Source organism: Anser cygnoides, chromosome 32, assembly GCF_040182565.1.
Source record: "Anser cygnoides isolate HZ-2024a breed goose chromosome 32, Taihu_goose_T2T_genome, whole genome shotgun sequence".
NCBI classification, from domain to species: domain Eukaryota; kingdom Metazoa; phylum Chordata; class Aves; order Anseriformes; family Anatidae; genus Anser; species Anser cygnoides.
The window spans coordinates 3,118,755-3,128,626 of record NC_089904.1 but is presented as its reverse complement, the minus strand read 5'-3'; the positions used below and the strand labels follow the sequence as shown (position 1 = coordinate 3,128,626).

The 9,872-nt window shown below is 73.7% G+C and overlaps 2 protein-coding genes across 2 annotated transcripts; one reads left to right on the top strand and one right to left on the bottom strand.

The window, feature by feature from the left end:
* On the top strand, nucleotides 1-5,731 carry CS (citrate synthase). The gene is made up of 11 exons (XM_066985720.1): nucleotides 1-164; nucleotides 2,801-2,848; nucleotides 2,960-3,067; nucleotides 3,153-3,218; nucleotides 3,298-3,429; nucleotides 3,503-3,691; nucleotides 3,778-3,977; nucleotides 4,250-4,379; nucleotides 4,467-4,568; nucleotides 4,633-4,842; nucleotides 4,925-5,731. Exons 1-11 carry the CDS (start codon nucleotides 111-113, stop codon nucleotides 5,093-5,095), a joined length of 1,410 nt encoding a protein of 469 aa, XP_066841821.1. The 5' UTR covers nucleotides 1-110; the 3' UTR covers nucleotides 5,096-5,731.
* Nucleotides 5,732-6,895: 1,164 nt separating this feature from the next.
* On the bottom strand, nucleotides 6,896-9,813 carry COQ10A (coenzyme Q10A). Its single transcript, XM_066985733.1, has 5 exons — nucleotides 9,657-9,813; nucleotides 7,915-8,061; nucleotides 7,636-7,828; nucleotides 7,455-7,556; nucleotides 6,896-7,352 (listed from the first exon to the last, which is right to left on the bottom strand). Exons 1-5 carry the CDS (start codon nucleotides 9,734-9,736, stop codon nucleotides 7,185-7,187), a joined length of 690 nt encoding a protein of 229 aa, XP_066841834.1. The 5' UTR covers nucleotides 9,737-9,813; the 3' UTR covers nucleotides 6,896-7,184.
* Nucleotides 9,814-9,872: the final 59 nt, after the last annotated feature.

Sequence of the window (9,872 nt, the reverse complement as noted above, 5' to 3'; positions counted from 1 at the left end):
CCGCCCCGCCCGCGGCTCTGAGGACCCCCGGCCGCCGCCGCCGCCGCCGCTCGCTCCCGTCCCCGATCCCGGCTCCGTTCCCCGGCCCCGCTCCCGGCCCCGGCCCCGCCATGACGCTCCTCGCCGCCGGCAGCCGGGCGGCCGCGCGCCTCCGCGGGCCCAAGGTGAGGGCGCCCGCCCCGGCCTCGCCGCGCCTTAAAGGGGCGACGCCGCAGCGGGGGGGGGGGGGATGGAGGACCGGGGGGGCCCGTTCTTAAAGGGGCGATGCGGGGGGTGGGGGGGCGCCTTAAAGGGGCCGCGGGGGCGGCGGCACGTGGCGCGGCACCGGCACCGGGGGGGGGGAGCGGGAACCGGGCGACCCCGGGGAGGGGGGGGCGGTGGCGGCTCCGTGCTCCCCGGGGGGGGCTCCGCCGGTAGCGGCGGGGGGGTGGGGGGCTCTGCCCGGTGCCCCCCCCCCCAGGCCTTGGCCTTGGCCGCGGCCCCGCTGTTTCGTAACGGGCGCCGTTATCGACCGGGCGTTATTTCGGGCCCGCCGCCGCCGTGTTGTGGTGCCCGACTTGGCCCCGGCCCCGCCCGGGGGGGGGGCTCAGCGCCCCGGCCTTTCCTCGGCGCTCCCCAATTAGCGCACCCCAATTAGCGCTCCCCGATTAGCGCTCCCCGATTAGCGTTGCCCAACGGGGGAGGCCTCCCCGGGCCGAGCCGCCGCCGGTGACCGGGCTGAAGCCGTTGGCTTTGCACGCTAATCCCAGCCTGGCCGGCCTCCGGCCTCCTCCTCACGGCCTGAGCGGAGGCATCGCGGCCTTCCTCCTCCTCCTCCTCCTCCTCCTCCTCCTCCTCAGCTACCACCCCCCGGGGTGCTCCGGCTCCCCCAAACCACGGTGGGGGCCCAACGCTGCCCCCCCCCGGACGCCCCGCGGCGCCCCGGTGCCGCTGGAGGAGCCCCTGGGTGCCCTCACCCCGGGGGGGTGTTGGGGTCCCCCCGGCCTCCCCCTCCCCAAACGGGGGGTGCGATGCCGGGAGCCGCGGGCCCGTCGCCGTCAGCTCGGCTCGGCCGCCAGCACGTGTGACCTTGAGCTTGCGGCGCCTCCGTGACAGCTCGGCCCCGGGCGGGGACGGGGCCACGGCCGCACGGGTGCCCCCAGCCCGGTGGCGGGGGGGTGCGAAGGGCGCAGCGGGGACCCCCCCGAGGCACAGAGGTGATGGGCACCGTGGCCCTCGTGCTGCGACACCCGCCTGGTAACGGGGCCGGTGCTGGCACCCTGACGGGGGGCACGGAGAGGGCGTCTGGGGGGGGGTGGGGGGGGGGCACAAGCAGAGTTTTGGGGGGCCCAACCCCCTGCTGCTGTGGGGCGCGGTCCTGCAGATTCAGCCCTAAAAGCCTGCAGGGGGGCTGCGTGTCCCGTGGGGGTGCCCGGGGCTGTCCCGTGGGTCCCCCGGGCCGGGGGGGGGCTGGGGGCCGGGCGCGTTCCCTGCAAGGGGGCTGAGCGAGAGCCCCGCAGCAGCCGCCCTGACCTTGGGCTTCGTTCTGCCTCTATTGTTCCCGTCGGCATTTTCCCTTCTCGGGTGCCGCCTGTTCCTGCAGCTGCCTCGCGCAGCCGTGCAGGGCGGCTCGAGCCGTGCTGGGGGGGCTGGGCCCCCCCCCCCGGCTGGGGGGGCTTCTGAGGGGCTTGGGGCCGCGGGATGTGGGGTTCGGTGCGGCACCGAGCCCCTCCGGGTCCCCCCGGGAGCCAGTGGAAAAAGCGAGTCATGATCTGCCTCTGCTGCAGCGGCCCCGCACCGGGGGGGGGCCTGGCCCCGTGCCGGGGGGGGCCTGGCCCAGGCCCAGAGCTGCAAACCTGCCCGGCCCCGTGCCGCTGGGGCTGGGCCCTGGGGTTATGCAGGGCGCAGAGCCCGCCCTGAGCCCCCGCACCCGGCCCCCTCTGCACGGGGGTCCCGGCCGCGGAGCCTGGGGGCTGCCCTGGGCGCCACGGTGGGTCTGAACGCCCCCCGTCCTGTCGGGAGACCCGGAGGGGTCACTGGGGCCTCCCCAGGGCAGGGGCACCCCTGCTTGGAGGGCTGCTGCGGGCAGGCAGCTCCAGGGCCCGGGGGCGGCCGTGGGTCGGGCGCGGTGTCCCCGGTGTCCCCGCCGCAGGCAGGGTGCGGCGAGGGCGGCCTGGGGACGAGGCGCTGCCGGGCTGCGTCAGGGCGTTCCTGCCGGGCCGGAGTCCCCACGGTTGGGAGCGCGCGGGCAAGGAACAAAGCTTGGTTTTCCCTGGATGCCGGCCGAGCTGGCGGGGGGGGGAGAAAGAGGGGGGGACACACCACGCCGAGCCCCCGCACAGGAAACCTGCGGTAATGTCGGCCTGGCTCGGCTCTGCCGGCAGCACCGGCTCCCACGTGCCGCCGCTTCCGCTGTGCCGGGAGAAGGAAGCGAGAGGCGGACGGCGGCGGCGGGGCGCGGAGCCCGCTCTGCAGCGGGGCCGTATGCGTACGTGATGTGCATGAGCGAGGCGAGGAGGGGAGGCCCCACGCCGGCCTCCCCCCGGTGCCTGGCTGAACCTGCTGGGTCTGATCTCGGCGCGGGTGGGCGGGGAAGCCGGCGGCTGCAGGGCGCAGCGTCCTTGTGAGACGGGAGATCTCCATCTCCCGGAGTCACGGGGCTCCTCCTGCCGCAGGAGCTGCGCTCTGCTACCGAGAGCCGGGGCCGGGGCGCGCTCCGGGACCGGGGCTGCTTACCTGGCTGAACCCCTGCCCGGAATGGGGCGGACCCCGGGCGCTCAGGACCCAGGGTAACTCAGCCCCTGTGTCTGCTCTCCCGCAGAATGCACCGTGCGTCCTCTTCGCCGCCCGTCACGCCAGCGCTGCCACGGTAAGAGCAGCTCCCGCGGCCGTCACCCCTTCCTGGCGCCGGATGGGGGGGGGGGCGTGTGGTCGGCCCCCCTACGGGCGCCGGGGCTCACGGTTCCCTCCCCTTTCCCAGAACCTGAAAGACGTCCTTGCAAACATGATCCCCAAGGAGCAAGCGAAAATCAAGAACTTCAGGCAGCAGCACGGTAGCACGGCCATCGGGCAGATCACGGTGGACATGGTGAGCGGGGGCGGCCGCGGCCTGCCGCGCTGGGGCCGCCGGGCTGCACCACCGCGGGTAACCTCCTCCCTCCGCCCTCCCCCAGGTGTACGGCGGGATGAGGGGCATGAAGGGGCTGATATACGAGACCTCCGTGCTGGATCCCGATGAGGTAGGGTTCTGCCCTGCTCGGGTGTCTGCCTCACACGGGTGTCGCTGCAGCAGCCGACGCTTGCTCTGGGCTCTTTCAGGGCATCCGCTTCCGCGGGTACAGCATCCCCGAGTGCCAGAAGCTGCTGCCCAAAGCAGCGGGGGGCGAGGAGCCGTTGCCCGAGGGGCTCTTCTGGCTGCTGGTGACGGGAGAGGTGCCCACCCAGGAGCAGGTAACGTGCTGGGGCCCCGGGGGGGGGGGCCGGCAGCCCCCCAGCCCGCTGGCTCAGCGCCCTTTCCCCGCAGGTGAGCTGGGTGTCCCGCGAGTGGGCCAAGCGCGCCGCGCTGCCCTCCCACGTGGTGACGATGCTGGACAACTTCCCCACCAACCTGCACCCCATGTCCCAGCTCAGCGCCGCCATCACTGCCCTCAACAGCGAGAGCAAGTTCGCCCGCGCCTACGCTGAGGGCATCAACCGGGTCAAGTACTGGGAGGTACGGGGGGGCCGGGGGCCTCGGTGCGGTACCGGGGGGTGGCGGCTCGCGGTTCCCCAGCTCCATCTCACCGCCGTCTGTCCCAGTTTGTCTACGAGGACGCCATGGACCTCATCGCCAAGCTGCCTTGCGTCGCCGCCAAGATTTACCGCAACCTGTACCGTGAGGGCAGCAGCATCGGGGCCATCGACCCCAACCTTGACTGGTCCCACAACTTCACCAACATGCTGGGCTACACCGACCCCCAGTTCATCGAGCTGATGCGGCTCTACCTCACCATCCACAGGTACGGGGCCGGGGAGCGGCAGGGGAAGGAGCAGGCGGGGACTTGGCCCTGCCCTGGGGCCAGGGACGGGGCAAGGTCCTGGGATGTGCCCGGGCCACTCTGGGCGGCACCGGGTGCATGGTTCAGAGCCCTGGGGCAGGGCTGCGCTGGGCTGGGAGCATGGTGGGAGGGGTTGTTGCTCCCCCCAGAATGCTGTGGAGGCGTTCCTCTGTCTGTGGGGACCCTCGGTGGGGGTGTGGGAGACCTAATGCAGCCCCTCGCCTCTGGTGCAGTGACCACGAAGGGGGAAACGTGAGCGCCCACACCAGCCACCTGGTCGGCAGCGCGCTCTCGGACCCGTACCTCGCCTTCGCCGCCGCCATGAACGGGCTGGCCGGGCCCCTGCACGGCCTCGCCAACCAGGTGGGCAGCCCTGCGTGCGTCTTGCGTGTCTGTCTGCCTGTCTGTGTGCCGCCATTCTCCCCCCCCGACCGCTGTCCGTGCCCCCAGGAGGTGCTGCTGTGGCTCACCGACCTGCAGAAGGAGCTGGGCCAGGAGGTGTCGGACGAGAAGCTGCGGGACTTCATCTGGAACACGCTCAACTCGGGCAGGGTGAGTGCGGCCCGGCCTGGGCGAGGGGCCGGGGCCGCGCCAGGCTCTGACCCGCTCCTTGCAGGTGGTGCCAGGCTACGGGCACGCCGTGCTGCGGAAGACGGATCCCCGCTACACCTGCCAGCGGGAGTTCGCCCTCAAGCACCTGCCCAAGGACCCCATGTTCAAGCTGGTGGCCCAGCTCTATAAGATCGTCCCCAACGTGCTGCTGGAGCAGGGCAAGGCCAAGAACCCCTGGCCCAACGTGGACGCTCACAGCGGGGTCCTGCTGCAGGTGAGCCTCGGGCTGGGCCTGCCCCGAAAGCTCCCCTCTCGCCCCCCCACGGCCCGACCCTAACGCCGCTCTCCCCCTGCAGTACTACGGCATGAAGGAGATGAAGTACTACACGGTGCTCTTCGGGGTCTCCCGCGCCCTGGGCGTCCTCTCGCAGCTCATCTGGAGCCGGGCGCTGGGCTTCCCCCTGGAGCGGCCCAAGTCCATGAGCACCAAGGGCCTGATGCAGCTCGTGGGCTACAAGTCTGGGTAAAGAAGGGACGGGGACAGGGCCGCGCTCGCTGCTCCCCCGGGACGCCTCCGGGCCCGGGACGGACTCGGCACTGAACCCCGCTCCGGCTGCGGGGCGGCAGAGGCAGCCCCGGGGGTCCCACCCGCCCTGTGCCCCCTCCCTGCCCTCGCACAGGGCCCCCCCCCCCCTCTGGGCCCGGACCCCCCCCAGCCTCCTGGCTGCCGCCCCTTGTTGGCTCTGCCCTGGGCCAGCGCCACGCACACGGAGCCCCCGGGCTCCCCGCTGCTGGGGGGGGCTGGCGCCGTGGGGCTGCCCCACCGCAGCCATTTAACCCCCCCCCAACCCCACCCCGTGCCCCCCGAGAGGGGTTCAGTCCAGACTCCTGTCCACAACCCCCACTGGGGCTCAAGCCCTCGGGGCAACTGGTGAAGAACGAATGTCTCAGCCCCCCCCTTTCTCCCTGGCAAGGCCTCGATACACTCCTCCCCGGCCCGTGCCCCCCCCCCGTGTTTGTGTGAATCCCTGCGTCCGATGCCCCCGGAGCCGGAGCTGGGCCCCCCCCCTTCCCTGTGCCGGCCCAGCCCCGGCCCACCGCAGGCTTTGGGCGGTTCTGTACAAACAACAAAAAAATGCAAAATAAATGTTTTTATTAACAAAGCCCTAGCTGCTGCCCGCCAGCCGTCCTGCTGGGTGCAGCACCCTGACCCCGGGGCTGTTCCTGTAGGGCTGGGGGGGGGTCAGAGCTGCTCCCCCCCCCCCCCACTTTGTGGGTCCCTGGCCCCCATTTGTCTCTGCTGGGGCCGGCGCGGTGGCGCTTGGCCCCCCCAGAAGCGCTGCAAGCCAGCAGCAGGGGGCTTGTGGTGCCAGGCAGGAGCCTGGTTCAGGGTCTGGGGGGGGCGGGGGGGTCTCGGTGCATGACCCCCTCCCCCAGTGCTCCCCTCCCAGCCCCTAAATGAAGACCAGGAGGCCGGGCTCACCCTTGGAAAATGCTCTTTATTGGCATGTAGAAGTCCTTCCTCGGGCAGCAAGGCCACGATCCCCTTGGGGGGGGGGGGGGTGGAACTGGGGGGGGGAAGAGCCTGGGGTTGTGGGGGTGGCTCAGGGGGCCCCTGGTGGGCGCCCCCCCCCCCCCCCCCCCCCAGTGGGTGTCGGGGCCTGCTGGCGCTGGATCCTCCACGCTGAAAGTTAGGGAAGCTCGGGGGGGGGGGGGGGCAGGGGGTGCCTCGGGCCGGGGCCATCCTGGTCCCTGGGGCAGGTGCTGGGGCTGCGAGGGGCTGGGGGAGGAGGGGGAGGGGAGGGGGGGCAAGTTCTGAGCAAGCCCCCCCCTGTCCCGTCCCCCCCCCCGCTGTGCGTGCGACTTGTGCAAATGTGCGATGTCGGGTCTGGCGGTGGCGCGGGCGCTGCTGGGGGCTCGGCTCCGCTCCCTGCGGACCCGGGGGGGGGCCGTGCTGGGGGCCCCCCCCCCCCCTGCGGTGGCTGCAGGCGAGGGGCCGGCAGCAGCTCTGCTCCAGCCGCTGCCTCCTCTCTCTGCACCGTTCTCCTTCCCTTTTGTTCCTGAAGAGCCAGGGGATGGGCAGGGGGGTCCCTGGTAGGCGGCCCCCCCCCTCCTCCCCCCCCCCCCCCCCCCGGCAAGCCCTGGCCCCTGGTGTTCCCCAGCGGGACCCGGCTGGGCCCCCCCCCGCCGCCAGCACCAACCTTCCTCCTCCGCAGGGCGCGGGCAGAGCTGCCCCAGGAGCTCCTCCACCCCTGCAGAGGGGTTGGGACCCTCTGGCCTTGCAGAGGAGTTAGGAGGAACAAAAGTGTTTTCTCTTTTTTTTAAAAAAAAAAAAAAAAAGCTCCCAAGAACTAAAACGAAACAAAACTTAAAACCAAAATCAGCTACACAACCAGGGGGAGGCTGGCCCTGGGCCGCAGCTCCCCTGGTGTTGAGATGGGACCGGGGGGGGCTCACAGCGGCCCCCGCGCTTGCAGGAGCATCGCCTCTCGCCCCCGAGGCTGGGAGGGAAGTCGAGGCAACGGCAGCAAAGATGCACTCAAATAAATATTTAAGAGGGTGGGCAGGGCGAGCGGCCCCAGGGCCCTGGCGCAGTCCGCAGCAGCCGGGCTGCCCTCACGTCTGGTGGACCTCGTGGAACATGAGCTCGCGGGGGATGCGGGTCTCGGGACCGAAGTTCTTGGCCGCCCGGCGCTCGAAGGCTGCCACCATCTGCTTGACCACCTCGTCGAAGAAGACAGTGGCCAGCTGGGAGTGCAGCAGGGAGCGAAACTCGAAGGAGATCTGGGGAGCAAAGCAGGCAGCGTGAGTGCCCGGCGGGGGGCACGGGGACGGGTCCCGGCAGCGGGCACCACCCCCCCGGGCCCCTCCGGAGCGGGGTCTTACCGAGAAATCCACGGTGCTGGTGCGGGGGTAGCCGGGGATGCCGGGGCTGAAGCGCCAGTTGGTCTCCAGGTGGTTGAAGAGGCGCCCGTCCGTGCAGACAGCCTGGGAGGGGGGGAGCAGCCGGTCAGGGGGGCTGGGGCAGGGGCCGGGCCGGAGGGGGGGGCGCCGCGGCCACGCTCACCTTGACGAGGTGGGGACGGACGAGGGTGACGATGGAGGTGTAGCGCTCCAGCACGGGCGGGAAGCCCACCTCCAGCTGGGCCTTGACGTGGCCGGACCGCTTGGAGACCACCACCGACTTCTTGCACCAGGGCACGAAGTTCTTGTAGTCCTCCACGTTGGAGACCACGTCGTACATCTCCTGCATGGAGTACCTGCGGGCAGAGCGGGCGCTGCAGCCGGGCGGGGGGGGGGGGGGGGGCCGGGCCGCACGCCCCGCGGGGCCGCCGCAGCCACCTACCCGATGATGCGCCGCTCCGAGTACTCCTTCCGCTTGTTGGTGAAGGACCCGGCGAGGTTGAGGAAGGAGCGGCTGGGCTGGCGCCGCGGCTCCCCCTCGGTGCCGCTCGCCGGCCGGCTGAGCCGGAGGCCGCACAGGGTCGCGTGCCTGGGCAGGAGACGGGTGTTAGGCGGGGAAGCGGCACGGGGCAGCCCCTCCCGGGACGCCGGGCACTGTCCTGAGCCGCCCGTGCCCCCCCCGGGTGGGAGCAGCCCCAAAGGTGCGCGAGGGGAGTCGGGGTGAGGCGGGGACCCAGGGCCGACCCCATCCCTGCCACCCCAGGGCAGCGGGGTGAGGCCGGGGAAGTCCGAGCGCGGAGTCCGGGGCTGCTGCCAGAGCCACTCTTGCGTAAGAGAAGGAAGGCAGGGGAAACCTGACCTCGGGGACACCTAATCCGGACCAGCGGAGCGGGGACAACTGCCCGTTACCCCCCGCTGCCCCTCCCGAGCCCTTCGCCACGGGACCGGAGGCGGCGCAGAGCCCGGCTCAGCCCGGAGCTTCTCCGTGTCCCCCCCCTCCCCGGCCCCGCTGCATCCCTCGGGGCGCTGCAGCTGGTGCCCGCGCCGCCCGGCGCGAAGGGAGGCGACGCTCCCGGCTTCGCGGGGACAGGCCGAGCCCTGCCAGCAGCGGGATCCCGGGCGCGGCGTCTCGCCGCCGGTACAGCAGCAGGGTCCTCCCGCGGCGCTGCCGTCCGCTCCCTGGGCTTCCAGCAGCCGGCCTGAGCCCCTCCGCACACCGGGCGGGCACCGCGGCGGCAGGCGGGCACCGCGACCCCTCCCCGGGCACGGCGGAGCCGCGGGGTCAGCGCCGGCCGCACCTGGAGGCGCTCCAGCGCCCGCGGGGCAGCGCAGGTATTTTTAGCCGTGCCCGCCAGCGGGGCACGCCAGCTCTCCCCCAGGACCGGCAGCCGAGGGAGGAAAGGTCCCGCCGCTTCCCCCCCGGGAGCCGCGGGACATTCCTGCGCCAAGGAGAGTCACCCGCGGCGCCTGGCAGCCCCCGAGCTCCCAGAATAGCCGGCAGCTCGGGGGCCGTGCCCGCCGCTCGCTCGCACCGCCCGGTGCTGCGCCGGCCCGGGGCTCACCTGCGCGGCACCCACACCGGCGGCGGGGCACGGACACGGCCGGCGGCGGTGCAGCACCCAGCCGGGCTCGCGGGAGCCGCCGTTTCCTCCCGGTGCCGGCGGGCTGGGCGCGGAGGTCAGCGGGGCCGGTGCGGGGTGGCCTGAGGTCAAGCCACCGGGAGCGGCCACCGGGGCGGCCCCAGACGCTGGCACCAGCCCGGGCCTGGCACCCGCCGCCGGGACGCGGCCCCGCGGGCGGCGCTGCCCCAAGGTCGGGCCCGGCGGGGGGCTCCCGGCCCCGCCCCGGCCCCGGGAGCACCGGGGGCGGCTCCCGGTGGGGCCGGGCCAGCGGCGCCCCCGGCCCCCGGTGACCTCCACCGCCCCGCAGGGTGCCCGGAGCGGGGCTGCCGCCGCGCGGGGGCCTCCTCCGGTGCCGACCGCCCCGTGCCGGTGGGGCCCGGTCCCGGTCCCGCTCCCGCTCCCGCCCCGGCTCCCCTCCGGCGCCCCCGGCCCCCCGGGTGCCCTCCAGCCCCGCGGCTCCCGCTGCCCGCCCCGGTTGCCCTCCGCGCCGCGATCGTTCCCCGCCGCCCCCGCCCCCGAGGTCACTGCCGGGGCTCCCGCGGCTCCGGTGCCCGGCGCTCACCTGCCGGGCGGGGCCGCCGCGGCCCGCAGCCGGTGCCGCGCCCCGAGCTGGAGGGCGCCGCGGAGCCGCCGGGCCGCCATGACCGGGGCCGGGACGCGGCTCCGCTGCCCTCGCACCGGCGCCGCCGCCTCCGTGACCTCTCACCCCCGCCCGTGACGTCACCGCGTCGCCATAGAGCCCGCGCGCGTCACGGCCCGGCGGGGCGGGGCGGCGGCG